The 23430-nt window shown below is 45.2% G+C and overlaps 1 protein-coding gene and 1 long non-coding RNA gene across 3 annotated transcripts in view; one reads left to right on the forward strand and one right to left on the reverse strand.

The window, feature by feature from the left end:
* Positions 1-23162, reverse strand: part of LOC135913008 (juvenile hormone acid O-methyltransferase-like) — a 43169-nt gene extending 20007 nt beyond the window's left edge. Inside the window, exons 1-3 of one of the 2 annotated variants that reach the window (XM_065445640.2) lie at positions 22484-23162; positions 19251-19416; positions 15827-15905 (exon numbers count right to left, since the gene is read on the reverse strand). In XM_065445640.2, the coding sequence (XP_065301712.1) occupies positions 15827-15905; positions 19251-19416; positions 22484-23017 (779 nt within the window). In that variant the 5' untranslated portion in view covers positions 23018-23162. Of the gene's footprint in view, positions 1-15141; positions 15906-19250; positions 19417-22483 lie in introns of those variants that run through there. The other variant, XM_065445639.2, reaches the window with a different exon arrangement.
* LOC135912977 (uncharacterized) lies at positions 457-8162 on the forward strand. Its single transcript, XR_010567851.2, has 2 exons — positions 457-1389; positions 7826-8162. It is a non-coding gene; the product is annotated as an uncharacterized lncRNA (long non-coding RNA).
* Positions 23163-23430: the final 268 nt, after the last annotated feature.

Consider the following 23430-nt stretch of genomic DNA (forward strand, 5'->3'; position numbering starts at 1 on the left):
AAACCTACATATTTCGTCTGAATCGCTAACCGCCGAGTTGCATCATGGTTTTGCTTGAAACGCGTGCTTTTTATTTGAAGTTTAGTGTTGTTTGTCCCGTAATTACCCTCAACAAATGATCAAGCCTAAATTCTAACATTAGATAGCTCGAATTTGTAGTGCTTTATCAAGTGAGTCGGTAATCGAGAGCGCGAACAAAGGTTTGGAGGTTTTATTGCATTTTACTAACCTCTGTGATACGAGTATCAAAACTTCTTCAGTGAGTGTTATGTAATGATCGATGATAAAGTCCTCGTCATTCCTGTGCGGGCGCAACACACGCTACTTGAAGAGCAACTTAAGTTGCGAGGAAGCAAGTGGTTGTGATAAGCGAGAGATTTGTAAAAGTGCTTAGCCTTCTTTTTAAAAGAAAAGTCCTGCCTGGGCTACAAGGAAGTGCTGATAGGGGAAAAAACACGCTGCAGCTGACATGTGGCACAATGTTTCCTGCGGCATGCTCGAACCACTGGTGTCCCTGCACTCCTAAAGCACGGATCTTCTGTCAAAACATAACCGCCAAACAATAATCAATTTTCAGAACACAGAAAGTGCGATACTTACATCAGTAATTACGCTCTTAAAATTTCCCGCTACTATCATACAAAGGTACGAAATGGACTACTTTGATATACAATATATACCAACATTAAAAAGTAGGCTAGAAGCATCGGTTAGTCTGAACTTCTCTAAATGCCAGCGGGGCATGAAATTGTGTCTCCTCAGTGAGATAAAAACAGGTTTCATTGCATGGGTCGCTTAGGCATTGGTGTTGTCGTCAAGTGCGCCACGGCGTTTTCGCTAAGGTTCGTTCCTGGAAAAGAAAATGGGGGAAGAGATCTGCAAGCTGCTTTCCACGCGAGAGCCTGCTGCTACGTCTTCCGCGAAAGAGTGCGCACGTTTAACCCAACGAAAGGGTAGCGCACCTGTTCGCCAAGAGCTGATATGCGTTCAAACGCTGGGTCGTTTAAATCTCCCTGCTCGATGGTTAAGGCTGTTCGATGGAAAAGAAGTAAGAGCGAGGCCCGTCGTACTAATATACCTTCGCCCCACCTGCCTGTCGTAAGAGGACGCTCGTGGTTGTCGCGCACGGGGACCTTAGAAACGGTGGGGAAATTAAAGAGTATAAATTTCCAGCTGCTTATACGAACACCAATCGAACAAATCGACAAGAAAAAAAAAGTGCGGCTTGCGATTAGGTGAGCGGATTTTGCGTGTGTTGCTTTCTCGCTTCTGCGAGCATGTACGGTCGCCTGAAAGAGCTCGCTAGTATGAGGCTTGTGGCAGTGGCGTTTTTCGTGACGACTGTCACCTACGATGCAAATACACTTTCTGTTCCTCAGAGGAGAACAGGTGAGGTGACAGTACACTATCTCTCTGGCAGTATCTGTTCTTTTTAGATATGTGTTACCTCATCATGAACAGCCACGCTCTTAGTGTAATAGGAATATTTCCTCGATTTTATTCGTCCGCGGAAACATCGATCAAATGTCGAAGGGTCGATTAGGGTTCAGGATCGAACGGGCGAAACAGACGCAGACTTGCTGGTTCAAGTATGCGTCCCTATTTGATGAAATACCCGTCGTGGTTGCTCAGTGGCTATGGTGTTGGGCTGCTGAGCACGAGGTCGCGGCATCGAATCCCGGCCACGGCGGCCCCATTTCGGTGGGGGCGAAATGCGAACATACCCGTGCACTTAGATTTGGGGGCACGTTAAGGAACCCCAGGTCGGCGAAATTTCCGGAGTCCTCCACTGCAGCGTGCCTCATAATCTGAAAGTGGTTTTGGCACGTCAAACCCCATAATTTCATTTATTTGATGAAATGAGATGTACAAACTTACCACCTGCCCTGAGCGTTGAAGGCATGTAGATTACTAAAAGAGCAAGTGTCAACGTGGAGAAATCTTTGAAAAGATGGCTACGCATGCGTGCTTAAGTGACTAGTGCTGTTGAATCCGAACTTCGTTCATGGAACTTTGCATAGCGCTCACCACAGTGGTGCATGTAGAAAGTTTAGGTAATGCGCGTTTTGGTTCTCAAGTGACTCACTGCGCAGAAGAGTTTGGTATGGCGACAGTGCGTGCGAGGAGGTGTCATAGTTGCAATTCAAGAGTTGCAGTATCAGATGTAATGTCATTCTCCAAGGTGATTGCGGTCAGAAAACGCGAAAGGCGTCAAGGTCAAGCAATGACCTGCCACAGCGAAACACGAACAATGGAAAATGTCTCGCTATACTGCTGGTAGGTAGTGGAATATCTAACCTGAGAAGCAGGGGTAACAGAGCGTGTTAATTGTACGCAGCGCTGGTTGAACTTATTCACAGTATCACCCCGCAGCTGCACAGCACGAAGCTGCTAAAGAAAATCGTACGAGTTTCCCAGAGAGAATGCTTCGCAGTTGAAAAAAAAAATTGTCTTGGCTTGTTATAGCTTCGGGCTACAGCCTGAATTTGTTGCGGCAGTAGTTGCTACAAGATGATATTTTTTTTCCATTCATTAATGTTTTTCCATGTTTAGGGCTTCTGCGGAAGCGATTTACCAAGAGAAAAATTAATGTTGATGTTGCCAACGTAATGAAAGTTATCTGTTCCACCCCCCATCACAGTCGCTTGCTCATTCCGGAAGCCTTCAGAAATCGCAGAAGTATTTTTCTGACTGTTCTTAAGCTGTGAAGCGCGAGTTCATTCTACCAAGATTTCGGCAGACTGCTCATCTGTTCCTAAGGCTCCGTTTATACTTTAACCCCTTAAGGTACATGGGACACATCATCATCATCATCATCAGCCTGGTTACGCCCACTGCAGGGCAAAGGCCTCTCCCATATTTCTCCAACAACCCCGGTCATGTACTAATTGTGGCCACGCCGTCCCTGCAAACTTCTTAATCTCATCCGCCCACCTAACTTTCTGCCGCCCCCTGCTACGCTTCCCTTCCCTTGGAATCCAGTCCGTAACCCTTAATGACCATTGGTTATCTTCCCTCCTCATTACATCTCCTGCCCGTGCCCATTTCTTTTTCTTGATTTCAACTAAGATGTCATTAAGTCGCGCTTGTTCCCTGACCCAAACTGCTCTTTTCTTATCCCTTAACGTTACACCTATCATTCTTCTTTCCATAGCTCGGTGCGTCGTCCTCAATTTGAGTAGAACTCTTTTCGTAAGCCTCCAGGTTTCTGCCCCGTAGGTGAGTACTGGTAAAACACAGCTGTTATATACTTTTCTCTTGAGGGATAATGGCAACCTGCTGTTCATGATCTGAGAATGCCTGCCAAACGCACCCCAGCCCATTCTTATTCTCCTAATTATTTCCGTCTCATGATCCGGATCCGCCGTCACTACCTGCCCCAAGTAGGTGTATTCCCTTACGACTTCCAGTGCCTCGCTGCCTATTGTAAATTGCTGTTGTCTTCCGAGACTGTTAAACATTACTTTAGTTTTCTGCAGATTAATTTTTAGACCCACTCTTCTGCTTTGCCTCTCCAGGTCAGTGAGCATGCATTGCAATTGGTCCCCTGAGTTACTAAGCAAGGCAATATCATCAGCGAATCGCAAGTTACTAAGGTACTCTCCATCAACTTTTATCCCCAATTCTTCCCAATCCAGGTCTCTGAATACCTCCTGTAAACATGCTGTGAATAGCATTGGAGAGATCGTATCTCCCTGCCTGACGCCTTTCTTTATTGGGATTTTGTTGCTTGCTTTATGGAGGACTATGGTGGCTGTGGAGCCGCAATAGATATCTTTCAGTATTTTTACATACGGCTCGTCTACACCCTGATTCCGTAATGCCTCCATGACTGCTGAGGTTTCGACAGAATCAAACGCTTTCTCGTAATCAATGAAAGCTATATATAAGGGTTGGTTATATTCCGCACATTTCTCTATTACCTGATTGATAGTGTGAATATGATCTATTGTTGAGTAGCCTTTACGGAATCCTGCCTGGTCCTTTGCTTGACAGTCTAAGGTGTTCCTGATTCTATTTGCGATTACCTTAATAAATATTTTGTAGGCAACGGACAGTAAGCTGATCGGTCTATAATTTTTCAAGTCTTTGGCGTCTCCTTTCTTATGAATTAGGATTATGTTAGCGTTTTTCCAAGATTCCGGTACGCTCGAGGTCATGAGGCATTGCGTATACAGGGTGGCGAGTTTCTCTAGAACAATCTGTCCACTATCCTTCAACAAATCTGCTGTTACCTGATCCTCCCCAGCTGCCTTCCCCCTTTGCTTATCTCCCAAGGCTTTCTTTACTTCTTCCGGCGTTACCTTTGGGACTTCGAATTCCTCTATACTATTTTCCCTTCCATTATCGTCGTGGGTGCCACTGGTGCTGTATAAATCTCTATAGAACTCCTCAGCCACTTGAACTATCTCATCCATATTAGTAATGATATTGCCAGCTTTGTCTCTTAACGCACACATTTGATTCTTACCGATTCCTATTTTCTTCTTCACTGTTTTTAGGCTTCCTCCGTTCCTGAGAGCATGTTCAATTCTATCCATATTATACTTCCTTATGTCAGCTGTCTTACGCTTGTTTAATAACTTCGAAAGTTCTGCCAGTTCTATTCTAGCTGTAGGGTTAGAGGCTTTCATACATTGGCGTTTCTTGATCAGATCTTTCGTCTCCTGCGATAGTTTGCTTGTACCCTGGCTAATGGAGTTACCACTGACCTCCATTGCACACTCCTTAATGATGCCCACAAGATTGTCGTTCATTGTTTCAACACTAAGGTCCTCTTCCTGAGTTAAAGCTGAATACCTGTTCTGTAGCTTGATCTGGAATTCTTCTATTTTCCCTCTTACCGCCAACTCATTAATCGGCTTCTTATGCACTAGTTTCTTCCGTTCCCTCCTCAGGTCTAGGCTAATTCGAGCTCTTACCATCCTGTGGTCACTGCAGCGCACTTTGCCGAGCACGTCCACATCTTGTATGATGCCAGGGTTAGCGCACAGTATGGAGTCCATTTCATTTCTAGTCTCGCCGTTCGGGCTCCTCCACGTCCACTTTCGGCTATCCCGCTTGCGGAAGAAGGTATTCATTATCCTCATTTTATTCTGTTCCGCAAACTCCACTAATAACTCTCCCCTGCTATTCCTAGCGCCTATGCCATAATCCCCCACTGCCTTGTCTCCAGCCTGCTTCTTGCCTACCTTGGCATTAAAGTCGCCCATTAGTATAGTGTATTTAGTTTTCACTCTACCCATCGCCGATTCCACGTCTTCATAGAAGCTTTCGATTTCCTGGTCATCATGACTGGATGTAGGGGCGTAGACTTGTACAATCTTCATTTTGTACCTCTTATTAAGTTTCACAACAAGACTTGCCACCCTCTCGTTAATGCTACAGAATTCCTGTATGTTACCAGCTATATTCTTATTAATCAGAAATCCGACTCCTAGTTCTCTTCTCTCCGCTAAGCCCCTGTAGCACAGGACGTGCCCGCTTTTCAGCACTGCATATGCTTCTTTTGGCCTCCTAACTTCACTGAGCCCTATTATATCCCATTTAGTGCCCTCTAATTCCTCCAATAGCACTGCTAGACTCGCCTCACTAGATAACGTCCTAGCGTTAAACGTTGCCACGTTCATATTCAGTTGCAGCGGTGGCGTAGAGGTAGAACACCCGCCTCGCGTGCAAGAGGTCCGTGGTTTGAATCCCGGTGCCGGTAATTTTCCACCGGATTAAAAACATCCGCGTGTTGATGAAATTGCACAAACAGGCCTGGAGTGTGGCCTGATCCCGGTGACCAGAAACGGCAACGCACTCCCTCACCAGAGCAGGATTGGCCAGCCTGGTGCAGTACTTGGCCACAACCTCCTATATGAACACAACAATCAAACCCCGGCTCTCAGTCCCCAGCAGCTGCGAAGCAACTGACCACGGCGGTGGTCAGACCTGCAACGCAGCAGAGGGTGCTAAGAATCACTGGCTCCGGACAGGCCGCCAATGGAATATGGGACGAATTTGAGGCATGCCTCAGTACACATGTTTTGCCCCTACAAACATACTGAGGGCAATTCATAGATCTAGTAAGCTACCCGTTGCCGAAATGTTTTATTTCGGTCGACAGGTCTATGACAAAAAACTGACGAAACGTTGGTGGAGTCACGCAACAATGGCTGTCTTGCCGTCTACTAATTATGCACTTATTTTGCATACCGTTCTAATCAATGAAGGGAGTTAATGATTACAATACAAAGTGCAGAGATCAAGGGTTCTTAAGAAACCAAGAATCTTGAATTTAAAGTAGTGCGAAGTATACGAAGTCCTGTTTTACCATGAAAGAGGCATTAGGACATATGTGTCCCAGTGTACCATGACGGAATGCTGGATGCCAATTGGCGGCATTCACTCATGGGGGCACATTTATGTTATAATAGCCTCTTGAAAGTAACGAATGTGTATACTTTGTGCCTTTACGTGTGGCCTGGTTTATTTTAGAGAAATGCTGTTATGCGTTAAGATTATTGCAGGAAAACCACGTGAATTTCTAGCATCGGAAGCAAAGATTCTATAACATTTTCTTTGATGACAACCGCAGTGAGCCTGCTTCATTGCCTGACAAGGGTGATTTTGACAACCATTGTGCAGAAATTGATGCAGAACACCCAGAGAAACCATAACATTGAAAGCGACCAAAACTCGAAAGAAAGAAGGTGTTTCAGCCGAAAAACTCGCAATTACTGCTCCTGAAACCACGTGTACAGTCAAAGCGTCATCGAATTAAAGGCGACGTAGAAAACTATGAATCACAGCTCATTGCCGCGTGCAACGCAGAGAAATAAATAGCATGTTCCCTAGTACAAACAACAGGTGGATCTTATAACATTAACAATATTTTCGGTTCATGTGAAGTTGAAGAGCTTCGCAAAGAATGTTTGTAAAAGAAAGAAATCGTTATGCTGAGCAAAACGGGAACTTCTTCACAATATTATCGAAAGAAATCAAGGCCGTTCTAGTTGTCAACATTGTGATGACCTATCAAGTCCTCTCAATCCGAAGGTAACTTGCGAAGTGGACTGCAAATGTAAAATACAACCTTCGAGTTTTCTTTAAATTCCTGGGTATCACAGTAAACGTTGTCTACACCATGTAGTACGTTAAACTGCACGCTAACAAGCTCCCTATGCCCCCTCTGACATCACTGCAGTTCTGCCAAGCGGTCGCACAGGTTCTTACCGAAAATTTTTGACCTGACAGCGGAGCAGAAGTCTTGAGCCTATGCGCAAGAGTGTGCGCAAGACAAGAAGCCAAATTACAAAAGCTTCCGCTCGAAAGAGGTGCACGGATTGTTTCTACTATGTGCTCGAAAACAGCATATTTACCAGCGGCAAAGTTTGCAATGTTTACTTGTGCTGCCCTACCACAGCAAATTGCTTCGTGGAGCTATATATTTTGGGCAAGAAGCTTATAAGTCCACGTAAATGTTCGACTCCCTTGACGTACATAGGGACGCATATGTCCCATAGAATAGCGTATAAGCTATCTGAAATATATGTTTGAAAAGTGTTTCATTAGTGTTTTGGAGGCCCAAATATCGTAAACTATATATCAATGATTTCTAGACTGATAAGGTTGAGTTAACAACACTTCAGAAAGTGCATTTGAAGGACAAAATCTTGCTAATGGTATGGCTGCCAGGGTTTCAACATCATTATACGCTACATGGGAAAACCCCTGCTCATGATCGCAAATTATTCGATTGGGTTCTTATTTGATTCGTTCTCACGAATGACTATTCGCAACCCTGTAATAATTTATGCTTTCCTTAAATTTCCACCAGCCGGAAAGAAAATTCTAGGCCCCGGAGAATGCGCTCCAGGTGAAGAGTACACCTGTGTCAGTGGGGACTGCGGAGAGAGAACCTGCGCAGATGCTGCAGACAACAACAAGATCTGCGCAAGGAACTGCATCATGGGATGCTTTTGTGCCCCGGGCCTCTTCCGTCGTCCCACGGACCGCAGATGCGTCCCGAAGGAGCAGTGCAACGATACCAAGGCGCCAGTCACAGCGGCCTCTTCCTTACAATAAATCGGGGACAATGCCGCTGACGCTTCCTCGTGTACCCACGATTGGCTTCACACGGCTTTCTTTATAATATTATGGCTTCCACCGACAAACACTGCGGGTTTCTTCGTTGTCCGATGTGACTGTAATAGTAGAACGAGCATACTTCAAAATTGTGCATGTATTGTTACCGTTACACGTATTTTTCATAACGCTCGAACGGATATGGATAGCATCAATGCGGACTTTGTTCGTTTTACTCAAACACATGAAAACATCAAGTTATCAGAATGCACTGAAGAAATTCAGTTCGGATTTTCGCGACCACTTTGGAGTGATGTACTGGTGCTTGCAAAACTACATCAGGATTATTCGAGCTTTCATTTTTGTAAGATTGCTTCAGAATTTCCGTCCTACAAGAAACACACGATGCACAAATTGGTGGTCAAAAATACTGAACAGAAGGCAGCTTCCCCTCGTTCGAGCTAACGCAGCTTCTAACCTTGCGTTTTGTTATATGCAAATCAATGTTCTCAGCAGAACTGTCCGGTGTTTGATCAAATTGCCCGCAGCCGCATGTGAAACGCACAGTATGATCGGTGTAATGACTTGCAAAAATAAAGTAAGCATTTCCGGCAATTTTCGTTACACGTTAACGAATACTAAACTGCCTCCGTTTCCTCATTGTATACAGGGCACTGAGCGTGACAGCAAGGAACCCTGCTTTTTCATATCGCCGCGGCAGATGTTCAGAGGGACACGGTTTGAATGAACGCGACGCACGTACATGCAGGTCTCGCTTCTGAGAAACTGGTATATCGCCCTGTTTACAAATGTGCACAGCCGATAACACGGTGTTACTGCCCTCGATTACAATTACTTCGCGACAAGGATACTCAGCCGTCAGGCAATGAGACGCATTTGCGCAATCTTTTATTATTTGAATCACCGAGTCTAGCTCCATCATCGGCAATGCTCATTGACGGATACTTCTGAAGAGATTTCTTTCTGCGCATAACTTTTGTTAAGGCCTTCCTGATACCTTTTATTAAGGAAACAAATACGTGGCTGAGCTGAAATGTAATTTGTCTATTCATGTTTTGGACCGTTTTTACCATAAAAGCAAAGAAAGCACGGGTTGCAGGATAGAAGCCAATACAGCTAGAACTTTGTCGGAACTTGTCTGATTCCAGGCAAACTGGATGAGTACATGGTGTCCCAGCTAACATTAGCCCCAGATTTAATATATTCGAATGCCACGTAGCTGGACAGAACCAAGCTAATGTTGTTTGCCGGCGCTTGGCAGTACTCAGAATGTTTGTTTTTCAGCTTACCAAACTACATAATTAGCCCTAATTAATTAATCAACTTAGCAAATACAATTAGATGGAAAGTGTCAGCAAGAAAATTGCAAAGCGACATGACAAACTCCAGATACAGCTTTCTGTTGCTCAATACCTGCTACATAAAAGTGTTTTTCCGAGCACAAAAGAAGCCCACGTGTACAGGCGGGCTAAAGTGCCTCGAGCGGACAGTCGCGCAGCAATTCTGCGTGCATTTGCGGAATTTTTTCGCGCTCAGACAAACACTCTTATGCAGCACGTATTGAGCAACAGAAGGCTGTATTGGGAGTTTTTTATGTCGCCCTACAATTTTCTAATTGACACTTGTCATCTTGTTATATTATTTAATAAGTTGAATAACTAATTAAGACTAATTATCTGATTAGGCGGAGGGAAAAAATAATACTTTGAGCATATCCAAGTGAAGGCAAACAACATTAGCTTGGTTCGGTCAAGCTTCGTAGCATTCGCATATTTTTGAGCTCTGGCTAGAGTTAGCTGAGACACCCGGTACGCAGAAAGGAAACAGGAGAGCTACGATATGTTTTCTTTCCAACTTAGAGTTGTTTGTTGTAACTGTGTGTTTCAGAGGAATAATGACAGTTTGGGTATTTCCCATGCCACAGAAAACCCCGCTATCGTGGCGGACAAAAGTCACCGAGTATCAGCCTCTCTGAAAGTGGCCATGTGTGACACGGTCTTCGTAATCTGTAGAAACCCATAGATTTTCACAATGCCGCTGCACCTCGGCACACACGATTGACACGAATAACAGAAAGTGTTCATAAAGAAAGAAAAGGGGGGTTCGCAGCGTGTGGGGCCAATAACCGATAAGCGAGGCCATTTCGACTGGCGGATGAAACTGCGCATACTGTGTATAAATACCGCCTAATGCGCTATGCTGATGAATCGACATGGCGAAGCCGGCAGTAGCCATGAGAACCTCCCTCCTCTTGTCCATTCTCGTCGTCGTCATCGGATGCGCAGTTGCCCAGTGGGGTAAGTTCCTTTGATTTCCGCGATACTATCATGTGGTCTTTACCCTGAAAGCACAACGTGTTCTCCTCAAACCCCTTGTGTATGTCCACACTTGTTCGTAAATCACGCGACCACGAATATTGGCGATGGGAACACGAAGTTTTAGTAAAAACTATATAGCCTTATACCGGCGAATCTTTGTGCAACCGGTTCTGTGATATTAGATGTCATTTGCGCTCGAAGAAATTGACAAATAGTTGATCGAGGCAATTATCTTGACACCGACGACGGAAAGCACCCGCGAAATACATGTGCTATACATCAAGGGCACATGAGGATACAGGATAAAGCATCAACACGCAATCCACCGTATGGGTCTTCGATGCGTTCAGCAAAAAAAAAAAAAAAATTACCGCTACAAATATGGGTAAATGGTGTTTTTTTTTCATGGATATACATGTAGGTTCTGAATAGTGAAGATGACTTCGATGTTTCTCGGTTTCAATTACGTAAATATATGTACCCTAAGGTTGGCACTTAAAAATGTTTAGGTGTATCCAAGGTATTAGCGAAATTAGGGTTCAATATTTTCTTGCTTCTAATGTCCGCCTAGCCACGCAGAGCATCTGCAAACATGGCAGGGGTTTTGATGTGGCAGTTTTTTTTAATTATTCAGCATAAAAAGAATACATCTGGTATTTGAATGCTTCTTTGACGTAAAAAGCGGCTCGCCGGGCTCTATTGTGACGACCATACACGATGGCCGATCAGTGCATTTTGTAACGATGCAGCGAGTGTAAAGTGCTTTGCGATTACAGTTTGCCCGTGACCAGTCATGCGGAAGTTACGCACTTTTGCTTTGAAGTCGCTTACAGAAATGTCGAGGAGGGCACCCGAGTTTCCTTCGAGCACGGGTAGCTTAACCACGTGGGTCGAACGGATCCCGTTGTTCCTCCTACCAAGTCAGCGGTGCACTTCCGTTAGATGGCACCACCGTGTGTCCTCGCCCCCTTGACACCAGTCACTTCCCGCCAACATTACTGGCGTCATCTATTAGCTCTGATAACTCACCATGCAATTATGTTTGTGAGGACAAGCAAGCTTCCAACCAACAAACAACGCGCTTACGTATCTGGAAGGTAAAAGGTGGTGCAAAACTGACATCGATGCACGGGTCTTGGGAGCAGCAGAAGTTGCGCATGCGTCGGCTGTTTTCGTGCGGTAATGTAATTTTCGAGGTGTTATCGATGCACATAGCTCGGGAGGAGTTGAAGATGCGCATGCGCCCGAGGTTATGTGCGGCAATGTGAATTACAATAAAGTACACTTGAAAGCTCAGTGGGCCCGTCCGTGTCTAATGCCTTTTCCTTGTGTGTGCGTCCTTTGCGTTTCGCTGGTACCCCTTGTGTCAAGTTCCTCATGCACCAACCGGCCCAAAAGCTCGCGCTAGTGCGTGGTGCTTCTTTTTCGTCGACATTTGCAGAGATATCCGTTCGAAAGTACATTTATTCAGCTTTGTAACAGATTTGTAAAAGAAATACAATTTTTTTTTACATTGTTTCCTGTTCGCGTAGGATGGCAAATACGGCCGCTTCGCTGTGGTCCCGGAGAAGTGTGGAAGGTCTGCGAGAGCAGCTCCTGCGGTGAAGAAAAGTGTGATGCACGAGGTCCCAGGCCCTGCACAGCTGATTGCCAGACCAGATGCTTCTGCGAGAGTGGCTACTACCGGCGACGTGCCGACAACAAATGTGTCCCGCTTAGCCAGTGCTAGGCCGCTTCGTGAGAGCGACGGTACTATTCTACCAACTTACGAGAATTAGTAAATGAGAGCGATGAATAAAACTTCCAATGTTGAAATAGTGCACGCCAAGTGATTCTGAATGCACAACTTTCTCATCGTGAGCGCACGCCTTTAGTCGGCTGATTTCACGAGAAACAGCACCTGTGTGTGATTTGCTGCATTTTTCAATTATTTTTCTTATCAGCTGCATTTGTAGACTAAGGCTTAAAACGAAGTATGCTGTAATGAATTCAGAACTCGGCGGAAGTTATTTTCTGACATTCGAAGCAATGTACCGAAGTCGTTGAACGCGCTCCGTGAGAAAGATATCGACTAAAATTTTTAAGGCTTGCGCATGCATTAGAAAAGGTACGCGCTTTAAACACATTATTCAGATGGATTTTTGTATTTGCGTTGTGTGAAATATTTCAGAGCTTTTCACGGCTCTGACCTCATTTGTTGGACATTAAGGACAGTGTATTTAATTCCCAGTGAACACAGGGAACATAATAGCAATTGAGAAACAATGATATACAAGCTTTTCGCTCCTAATATTCTGTTTACATCATGGTGAACATCACGGTGACTCTGACGGCGGAAAGTCGCTTGGCATGTCCATAGAAAAGACGGGGAATGCGGGAGATGAACATGCCAAGACGATGAGCAAAACGTGAACAAGGTGAATGCAGGAGCCAACATTTCGACAAGGGGACTCGTCTTCTTCAAGGCCTTGAAGAAGACAAGTCCGCATGCCGAAACGTTGGCTCATGCATTCACCTTGTTCACGTTTTGCTCATCGTCTTGGCATGTCCGTGTAACTTACATGTCAATAAAAAGTGAGAGTGAGATATAGAGCAAGAGAGATCGGGAGCTAGGGAAAGCGAGAAGTAAGAGAATGCGAATGAACATTTTCCTTTACGAGTCCAACCACCGACGTGCCTACCTTTCGCGAAAACTGCCGATAGAGGCAGAGAAGGTTCCTTTGGCTCCGTACAAAAACAAACAGCGAGCTGAGGCGCGCACTCTTCTGTCAAGTCTCACTTTGGTTGAATACTTCACCTTGAAAGTGCTTGTGCCAGCTGCGCAGCGTCTGAATAATCAGGGCTTTCTTTTTTAAATAGTTGTTTTCCACGCGAAACCCTTCGGGAATTTCGTAACAGAGGCTACCGGGTGGCTGGAGGCGGTGGTCTAGCCGAACAGCTGGCACGCAGGACAGCACTGATATCCTTACTGAACCTATAGGTGCCCAGGCTTCTGGTCTTGTTTTGTATGGATTTGCTCAGTCACAGAACAAATTACGTGGAAATTTATGCTCATATCGACATATACACGCCATCAAGAGCGCAATTCATTTATTAAGGGAAACATTTTCTACGCTATTTTTCCCAAGCTTAGGCCATAATCACGCGCATTTTCCTATTGTGCCGACATCATGTACGTCATTGAGGTAGTTCCTGCATGTTGATGACAAAGATATTTGTGGTATGGCACTAGTTCTGCCAGCTCTAGGACAATTTTCCCAGATGTATGGATTATGTGTATTGTTTAGGGAAATAGGAAAGCGTGTTCAAATCAAGGCAAGTTTTGTTTTAGGACATTGAAGTGGTCAAATTATTAACGTAACCGAGTCCTGTACCAGTCGCTTGGGCGAATCTTTCTTTGCAGGAAAGGTAATAAAATCCGAGGACGCCTCAGCATTTATTAGTTCTGAATGCGAAAGCATTAATTTGCAACCGAATGCCGCTGAGCAATGCTCCGAGCAATGAACTCCTCGCGGGTAAGCGAGCGCGCTGAGACGCTTGGCCAATGCCTGCTAGATAGCGTAAGGCCGATGCACCTCGATCTGTGACGTCATGCTACCTTGCCCGATTGCCATAGAATTTAATGGGGGTGCTTTCGAGAAGGCCGCGGGGATTTTGACGTCACCGCTTTCGTTACGGCGGGCTTGGCAATGGAAAGTTTGGTCCAAAGAGCATAATCTCACAAAGGAGAGAGCCCTGGCCCTGCTATCTAGGTGGCGCTGGTTTAGCCCAGTAGGTAAGACACTGGGCTTCTAAGCGCGGCGTCGTAAGTTCGCAACTCGCTACCGCCAACGTTGTTCCTCACGAATTTATTCTTTTTTTTACCCTATAATTTTTTTATAGCGATTACCGAAGCGAAGTTACAACGCAGGTGAGAGGTTTGAGGTGAAAGAAAAGGCGCAGAACACAGGCTTCCGAGAGGGAGGGTGACGTGGTGTCTCGGCGATTCCCTCTCCCCTCACAGAACAAACACCTGCTGCGCCAGCGCAGCAGCAGGTGTTCTCTTTCGCCCGCTCTGCTCTGTCGAGGCGCACACGTCACGTGACGTCGCAGCCAATGGGAATCCAGGTGCTGTTTCACTGCTCCAGACGACAGACACCGGCTTTTTCGTTCAATGGGCCAAATTAACCGCGCATCTGTGTGCTTCGCTGCATACGGCGCGCAAGCTCGTAAATATGGTGGTGCTAGTCAGCACATGGCAGTGAACAAATTATTCGCAACTTTTACATCGGTGTTGTGCAGTATCGCAATCTTTTCAGAGAGTTAAATTCTGGGAGGGATGTCAGACTTTCATCTTACTTCCAATTTGACGAAGGTTCCATGTAGTCTTTGCTCTTTGGTGATCTTGAATAGCAGTTTGGACAGCAACAAAGTCGTTACCTGCTGACGTTTGAATCTGTGAATACGGCCTCAAGCAGGAGGCTGTCTTGTTGGTATAATAACTTGCACAGTGACATCAATACAGATAAAGTACAGTGGCTTCAGGCCCTCTTGAAGTGCAATGAGCTTGTTTTTTTAGCACTGAAGTGACAAATTTAAACGCGCATGTGAATTAAAAACGATGTACACTTAAAAAAAGGAAACTTAAGAAAAACGCCTTATTTTGTTTCGGCAACATATGGACGGCTTTTCTAATCAATTGCGAAATCAAGACGTTGGAGACAGCGTATATTTGATCTGACTTCTTTACTCCCGAGCATAGCAGTGATATACAGTCACATATTATTTGAAGATCGTTTTTGTGCCACCAAAGGTGACACGCGCTAAGCTGCAGGCTACAAAAACTGACTCGTTGATCTTGGCTGGTGAACTGCATGAATTCCTTTCGCTTGATTCTCTTTCATTCCTATTGCACACCGTTCATAGCAGGCTGCGGTCATTGATAACCTGCGCATATTCAGTGCCGCTCGGACAACTGACGCGCACTAAAGAAAAGCACAACAATAGTGCCGTTAAATTATACCAGCCGTAACCTCGGCTTGTTGTGACGCATGGACATTTGAGAAATGTTAACAAGAACCTTGCTTACCATCCTCACTCAGCTGAAAAGTGCGCGGTTAGAGTTGTCGATGGTAAAATGCCTTACATTAGTCCAGATGTCGACTTTCTATATCTGGCGGACATCTTTTTTTCGCAAATAATTGACCTTTACAAGAAATACTGAACCAGAGTGGTTTAAATCAAAACTATCGTAAGAAGCACAGAAGCATAGATAGCAAAATAAATCAAGAATCTTGCGGTGCCTTACATATGCCTTAAGGCAGTGGCTTTATTTACTCCGCCTATCTCATGTACGTGCTCTTGCGTGGACGCAATAGAAGGCAGCCGTGGCGGCAAATCTATTTGGCTTGGTTGTAGCGGCACTCTGTACTAACCGAACCCAGTCTTTCTTGACAGCTTCAATGTCGTCCTCCGGAATGGCCTCGTAGAATCCAAATGCTTCAAAAATCAGGCCTGAAATTGTTTCATGATAAGAAACCCATTACTCGAGAACTTAAGAAAGAAAAGAAAGGTGAAAAGTAAAAACGCAGCAATTATAGAAAATATAAGAATGTCAGAGAACATAAAATTATGGCGTCTAACATTTGCCAAAGGGCAGTGGCAGTCCGAAAAATTTGCTTCAAGGGTTCTTACATCTACGCCTCGGGAACTCACTGAATATCAAAGTAAAACAGGATCGAGGCCCACACCATTGTCGATGTCGTTCAAAAATCAGTGCGGTACTTGGGCATATTTTCACGTCTGCATTGCTAGTTCAATTGGAGCTGACTATAGTGAGGGGGCAGTTAACTACAGCCATAACCCTATTTTTACGGGTAATAGCAGCCGATGCAGAACCTGTATAATAGCAAACCACTCCGTCTGGCTTCATGGTGCTACGGAAAGGAATCAGGCTCGTGGATACGGGCTCCTGGGTTCGAATCCTATTGCCGAAAAGTTTCTTTGAAGCTACAGCAATAAATTCTTACTGCTTCACTTCTACCACACTTGTTCTTTTGCCCTATGCTTCACCACCACGCCTAACATGGAGAGCTCCTGACCATTGCAGCGAAGCGATGCCTTGTGCAGCCCAGGGGGAGGGGGCTGGGGGGCCTGAGGTAGGTGCCGCGTTAGCGGCCGCAGAGCAATAAATAATGACCCATTATTACGCTCACTGCATGGCCCATTGAGACCCCCGCCAACCTACCTCCCCCCATCCACAGACTAGCAAAGCTGTGTGCACATGCGATGAAATAAGAATGCGCCCCCTCAGTTTACTCTGGTAAAGGGTGCCCATCAGCATAGTGCATAGAGAATTATGACGACCCGCCCCCCATAGTGAGTGCCAGTACAATATAAAAAAGCCACTTGTTCTTGAATCTGGCTATTTGACAAGGCTTAGTAGTTACGCGCTGAAAAAAGAAAAGCTAACAAAGAAAGGGGAAAAAATAACATATGCATTGCTAACGACTGTTTGGCTTCTTACTGCAGTCATGTCAGCTGTCTGAATCCCAGGTATCCCAATAGAATCACCCGTCAAGTACCTACAGTTTGTCTCAGAAATCTGTTATTATGGTGCATATACTCGTAGTTACGGTTCTTTTTCCAGAGTCGACAGTCTGCACTTAAGGCCGCGACTCTGGAGCGCGGTTTATGACTAACACTCTGTTTTTATTCTCTCAACTGGTGAGACCATATGAACATCAACAGAATAAATTGAGCAATAGCGTTCGACAAGATCTAATCAATATGGGAATAAGTAATCCAGATATTTTATCTTGTTTATGTAGATGCTTTTTACAGCTGCATAGTTGCAAAAGCAGTAATTTAAGCTAGCTAATCTCGATTTCTTAACACATCCACCTGCCAAGCGGCTGACTTCGACGATGGTGGCGGCGCCAAGCCCAACAACGAAGTGCAAAATAGTGTGAATTAGTATATATAACTACAAAATATGCTCAAACATGTATAAATCCATCGTTGGAAACTGCTCTCAGCGTGACTTAAAGTGCTCATGATATTGTTACAAAAACCACGATTACACAAGTTGGTAGCAAATGTCCTAGATATAGAGATCCATCCGTATACAGTTGGCGTCACTGCCATATGGTGATGCCTTTCTACGCTAGGAAAGCGGCGGCTAAGCGGGGCCAGTATTTCAACGAAGCTAATTATCATCACACGCTTTTGACACAATGGCGCCAGAACGCAAAAAAAAAAATTGGTTACGAAGTTCGATATAACGACACAACGAGGATTTCATACTAATGGGTTTTAAGATACCCTGAAAGTTCTCACTCATGTATTAATTTTCAGCTCAGAAAGCGTGGGGTAACGACGTTCTAGTACTTATAACCTTATAACATGGTGTAGAGTTGCGCGAAAATCTAGTTATAGATTAGTTTATATCATGGAGGAAGGCAAAAACTAAGGAGATGCCCTGACGTCACTCTTTGTGAAGCTCAGTGATGGCGGCAGTTGCGGTTACTCCGCCATCTTGTCAGCGCAGGTTCCCCTCTCTTGTTGACATTTCTCGCCTTCGGCGCGCAACCGCGCCGGGCTGCGCCGATGTGCGCTCGACGTGGTGACGCTACCAAGGAATCCATTCGCGGTGTGTACCAACGTGATACCGTTGCCTAAGTCATTTCGTACGAGCATTGTGCTCTGGCATTGAAAGAAGTTCACAATTTAGTCCGCAACTTAGACTTCCAGGATTTCCTGAAAATAAATGTGGGCATACTCACTGCAATGTGAGAATGCACAGGCGATGACCGGCAGCACATTTTAGGCAGATCACGAATTGTGGCTCGCCCATCAGCAGGTAATGAGAACTATGCTGGTCGTGGCTTGCTAGAAATCGTTTTGATTTATTCAACAAGTTTCGGGTCATAGCACCCCGACGAAGAGGCCAGAGAATGAGAATGTCGTTGCCAGTTTTACCTCAGGCCGACTGCGGCCTGAGGTATATTGTTCTCACGGCAAGTGAAGCTTTACGAAACAAAGCTCTGTGGTATCCTCCATGCGGTGCCGAACAATGAGCACGTGTGCGTGCTCCTATCACGTGGACCGGATCTACGTGCGCGCAAGGGCACGTTTTTCTGTCGAGCCTTGTTCACTCTTGCACCGCATCCGCCAACCGTGCCCCCCTCGAGCGCATAGATATATGTGCTTGAGCATTCGTTCCTAATTACTCACACCAGCCGTTTGCTTGGCACACTTCCACGTGGCCATTTTACGATACCACAAATGCATCGTCCGCTGTCAAACACAGGAACGCTGCACAGCTGTTACCGACCTGCAAGGTGTTCATCATACATATTCTTAAGCGCAACGGTTTCAGTCTATGATTACCACGTTAACATGAGTCCACCGAAGACGGCAGTCATATCGCCCTTCGCCAGTGGCGTGGTAAGCGGTGTACGGTGTTACATCCACTCCCGTTTCACACTTTTAACTTTTTGCAGTCCCACCAAACCTCAACAACAGTCCTCTGGGAGAGCATGGTCTAGATAACAGAGCGGAGCAAAACGCTTAGACTGACGCAATCCTGCACACATGACGCCTTTGCCCCGGTACGAGACCTATGGAGCAGCACACACATGAGCACGTCCCACCATAACAAAGCTGCCATGGTGCTCCGACAACATGGCCGCTACGGCGAAAGATACCACGTGGCTTCCTACACACTTGGCTCCTAACGCGCGGAGTGGGTAGGGCCCATCCTCGGCTTTTTCCTTCTTCCGTGGTTTATATCAAAATTTGTTGCTGCAAGGGAATTATTTGATTTCAGTGCTGAGAAAATTAAAAAAAAAATCTCACCGACGAACACTTCCACTGTCGGAAACGGCCATTCGCTTTGAAAGACGTGACATGCGACAGTTTCCAGGCCAGCTTCGGCGACGAGCGCTCGCACCTCGGCTTCTGTTTTGTCGAGTTGGCCGTCGAAGTCGAACTTGTACTGGAGTGAAAACAGCGGTCTTGGGTCCTATAGGAAAGCAAATTTGGTTATTCTAAGCGTGCGTAAAAAACATGCCTTATTCACGCTTTCTGTCGGAGCAGATACACTGCTAATGCTTTCATGCATAAGCGAGGAATGTTTTTACAGCCTGCAAGAACAACATTATAGAATATTGAATACCAGTATGATATTGGAAGTGATAGAAGTGCTGGCTTATGTTAAATTTATTTGCGGAAGGTCACTTAAGTCACTGATGTCTCAGCGATTCCTTCTCAGCTAATTGCCAGAGGTGATTTTTCTGTCGCTTTATTGATCTTAAAGCGAGGGTGCCGGTGATACTTCCCATTTGCGAGAATCAATTAACGTAATACACTTTTGCGCAGAACTCTCCTACCGTTCAAACTAGATCAATCAGCACTCATTTTGTACGTACATAATACACTCACTGTTAGCCTCAGGTCTTTCGAAATTGGGGCGCTAACTATTATATGGCTGTGCACTGCTGGCCTTACTCAAATGAACGCAAATTTTTGCCTAACCTGATGATGTGCGCGAAATCACTGTGGTCACGACATCGCCGCATGCATGATCTAAGATGCATCTAAGACCGCGGCGTAGCGCGAGCGTAGCGTACAAGGAAGAACAGGGAAAATGGCAAATGAAGATACCATAAAAAATACCACGAGGGACTAGAAAGCAAAAAAGAAAGCAACGACAAGAGAACTGTGCCAGGATACACGTCAGCAGGGGTTGTGTGAGCATCACGGGCCCTGCTTTCTTTTTATAATTGTTTCTCTTGTTGCTCGGGTAGCAACGCGGCATAAAGTCAGCATGGCATTAAAGCATGTAGGTTCGTTTTGTGCAGATGCTGCAAGAGCATCTTATGAAATGTGCTCTCTATGAGTCATCGTTCATAAACTTAAGGTTGGTTGTTTCTCAACTTCACATCACTACTAGACTTTCTTGGACTGTCTTTGCCCAACGGTGTGTCCAGAATCTAAGGCGAGCATCCGCAGCAGCTGCAGGAGCGGATCACTTCGGACACTAGCCATTATCTGGACTTGTGGATGCTATACCAGACGCTTTTTTCTAGGTGCAATAAATTTTAAAGAATAGGCCCTGGCTAATAACATAGTTCTAACGCTTGATCTAAATAAATGGATGAGGCGGTCATTACTTCTATGTGAAATCAAAATGCCTGATTGAATATTTCACACAACTAGGCTAGTTGTTTTTCAATTAATTACTTACGGTATATATTTCGATTATATTTCAATCTATGAATTGTAGCTAGTGAGTTTTTATCAGCTTGGAACAAATTTGGAGGACATCACAGGTTTCGAGATACGCGGTTGTTGCGTCGAAGTTGGAATAAAAATGCACCGTTGTTCCACTTGCTTTATTTAGGAAGACGCTTCTTTCTTGCATCGAAGCACAAAAGCGTATATAACGCCAATGCATTTTGTTGGACAATGAAAATTATTATCTCGAGAGTGGTGCAGTACACAGGATTCGCTCCAGGTGGATATGCTTTGCGAACTTACCGGCCACCATTGGTAGACCGAAATGTGTGCCGTAAATTAATTATTTAGAAAGATTTTTAGCGCAATTGTGCTATTCTACATCAAAAGTTATACTTGTGCTAACTGCCACAGAAATCTTTTAAAAATTTGGTGCAGTAAAAAAAAAAGTCATGCATACAAGTGATGTATTGTGTAACAGCCACCGTGGTCCAAAATTTTTTGGCACAGGCTTCCTCCGCCCAAGACAAGCTGTGGTAAAGTGAGCAGAGACTGGGAGGATAAGGGTACGTGTATCATTCTGGAACATAAATTTTCGGGCAGCGCCTGATCCTCCAACCAGCCGCAGTGTAGCTTCCCGAAAACCTTTGGCATCTCCTTCGACTGAGAGGATACATGGGTGGCATTTTGAAGACCAGAACATTGTGAGGCTTGGCCATTAGCGGCCACTTCACCATGTGGCAGGAAAAACTCGGAACTATTGCAAGCCCTTGCGAGCTGTTTAAGCATAACGCGGAGAATGTTATTGGCGCTTAGAACTTATCAGCATGACGTTGGGCTCCCGAGTTTGCGCTAAAGTCTCCGCCTTCTTGTGGCGCGCACTGTGTCTCGCTTTGACTTTTGGCACCCCCCTTTTCAATGGAAACAGTGCAAATGTACTGCGCTTTTCTATGATACCACGTTTCTAAAACGGGCCCGTGATAAGCTTGAACGCGAAATCATAGAAGCGTACTTTATCAATTTGGCAAGAGGTAATTGGATGAGCATGGCTTCGCCGTCACTACTGGAAAAGGAAGTTGAACTTATAGCACGTTTCTTGTGACGTCGTAGTGATATGCCAGCATATGTTATTTATGTGGTGCGTAAATATGCGGTATATCATGTGAGTAAATAACTCAATACGTACATGCCTGTGGTTTTGATATAGTAAACATTCAATTGTAAGCTAGCGCTTGTCCTATTTTCATGTGTTATCGTTCTGTCCTCATCTGAATCGCGCTGAAAATTTCAAGATCCTTCTGAAAAAGTTCCGCTATCAGTAAGTTGGGTACCTCGCCAGCCAAGCCACCCATCATTTGAAATAGTAAATACATTAACACCCTTTCCAATAACTTGAGTTCTTCGGCTTCAATTGACAAAATATATATTCAGTCCACCAGGTTGAGCAAAATTTCGTACTCCGGCTTCCACACTTTCCGTCATTTCAAAGGAAGCGTCTAGCCACCATTGCTCTGCAATATCGACGATATGAAAGTGACTGTGAAGAAGTGGGTGCAATAGTAATTAGCCATAATTTTTTTGGAACACAAGTTCATAACAGCGAAAAATAAAACAGGAACATGTTCCTATGGCACATCACGAAGGTTCGTCGTACTTGCGCATTCCTAGAGTCAATGAACGTATGTGGCGGGGTTGAATGTTTCGTCTCATATCAAGGAAATATATGTTTTCCAATAACGATTATATTCTGGGCATCAATTTTAAGGTTGCTATGGTAGCAAAAGTGAATGAAATCGATGTGTTCAAATTTCGTAGTCTGAACAATTTACGCAAAACAAAGTAAAGAAACTTACAGGAATCACTCGCCGCCATCTTTCCATCAAGTGCACTTGCATCCAGACATCCGTGAAAATGTTCCAAACGGAAGAGAATACCAGGCACTCCCCTGAAGTGGGCGCCAGCAACTTGGCCAGGTCCGCGTAGGCTTTCCGCTGATCCTTGACGAAATGGAACCAGAGAAATGAGTATATGCGGTCGAAGCGGCCGTACTTGCCAATCAGTTGTTGCACGTCTTGGCCACCAAAGTCGAACACGTCAAACGCGACGCTGTCGTGGCTCCTGTAGCGCTTAGCGAAATCGATCATCAGCGGCGATCGGTCGATGGCAACTAACTTCGCGCAGGGTGTGGAGCGAGGTACGAGGAAATCTCTCGTGAATGTTCCCGGTCCACAACCGATGTCCAGATGTTGGTGGCCTTTGGCTGGCGTCTCAAGAAATGTGATTCGGTGAAGTGCACACCAACCTTCTTTTATGGAAAGATCCTCCAGAGTGGTGTACGTATGCGCATGGATGAGATCCGTCGGGCCTAAAAATTGGTTGCCGAACATTTTTACCAAGAGAGCAAAGTAGTGGCGCACCAGCTCCAAGAAGTTCTCTGCGCCAAATGGCGTTCTAGGACTGCCGAGGAAGTTTATTTTTAACTGCGCAGAAAAGCGCCTGCCAAGAGATTATTTTGTGGACCTGGAACTATCTAAAGAGACTCGGAAAGGCCCACCGTGGTTCTGTAGATGGGCAGCTATTGAACGCAGCGAGTCTTATACGTGTTCTGGCAGAACGCCGACGAGCTATATATATGTATATAAATATTCTCTGTAGACTGCGTTGTGCCGCTAACTTACTTCCGCCTAGGCGCCGTCCTACTCGTGTTACGCGCATTAGTTAGCTAGTGATTAGCTCTTGCGGTTTTTATCAGTTCTTGTCTGTCAGGGCAAGGACCGCACGCGTCAGGTTACGCGCGATC

This window comes from Dermacentor albipictus, chromosome 8 (assembly GCF_038994185.2).
Source record: "Dermacentor albipictus isolate Rhodes 1998 colony chromosome 8, USDA_Dalb.pri_finalv2, whole genome shotgun sequence".
Taxonomy (NCBI): domain Eukaryota; kingdom Metazoa; phylum Arthropoda; class Arachnida; order Ixodida; family Ixodidae; genus Dermacentor; species Dermacentor albipictus.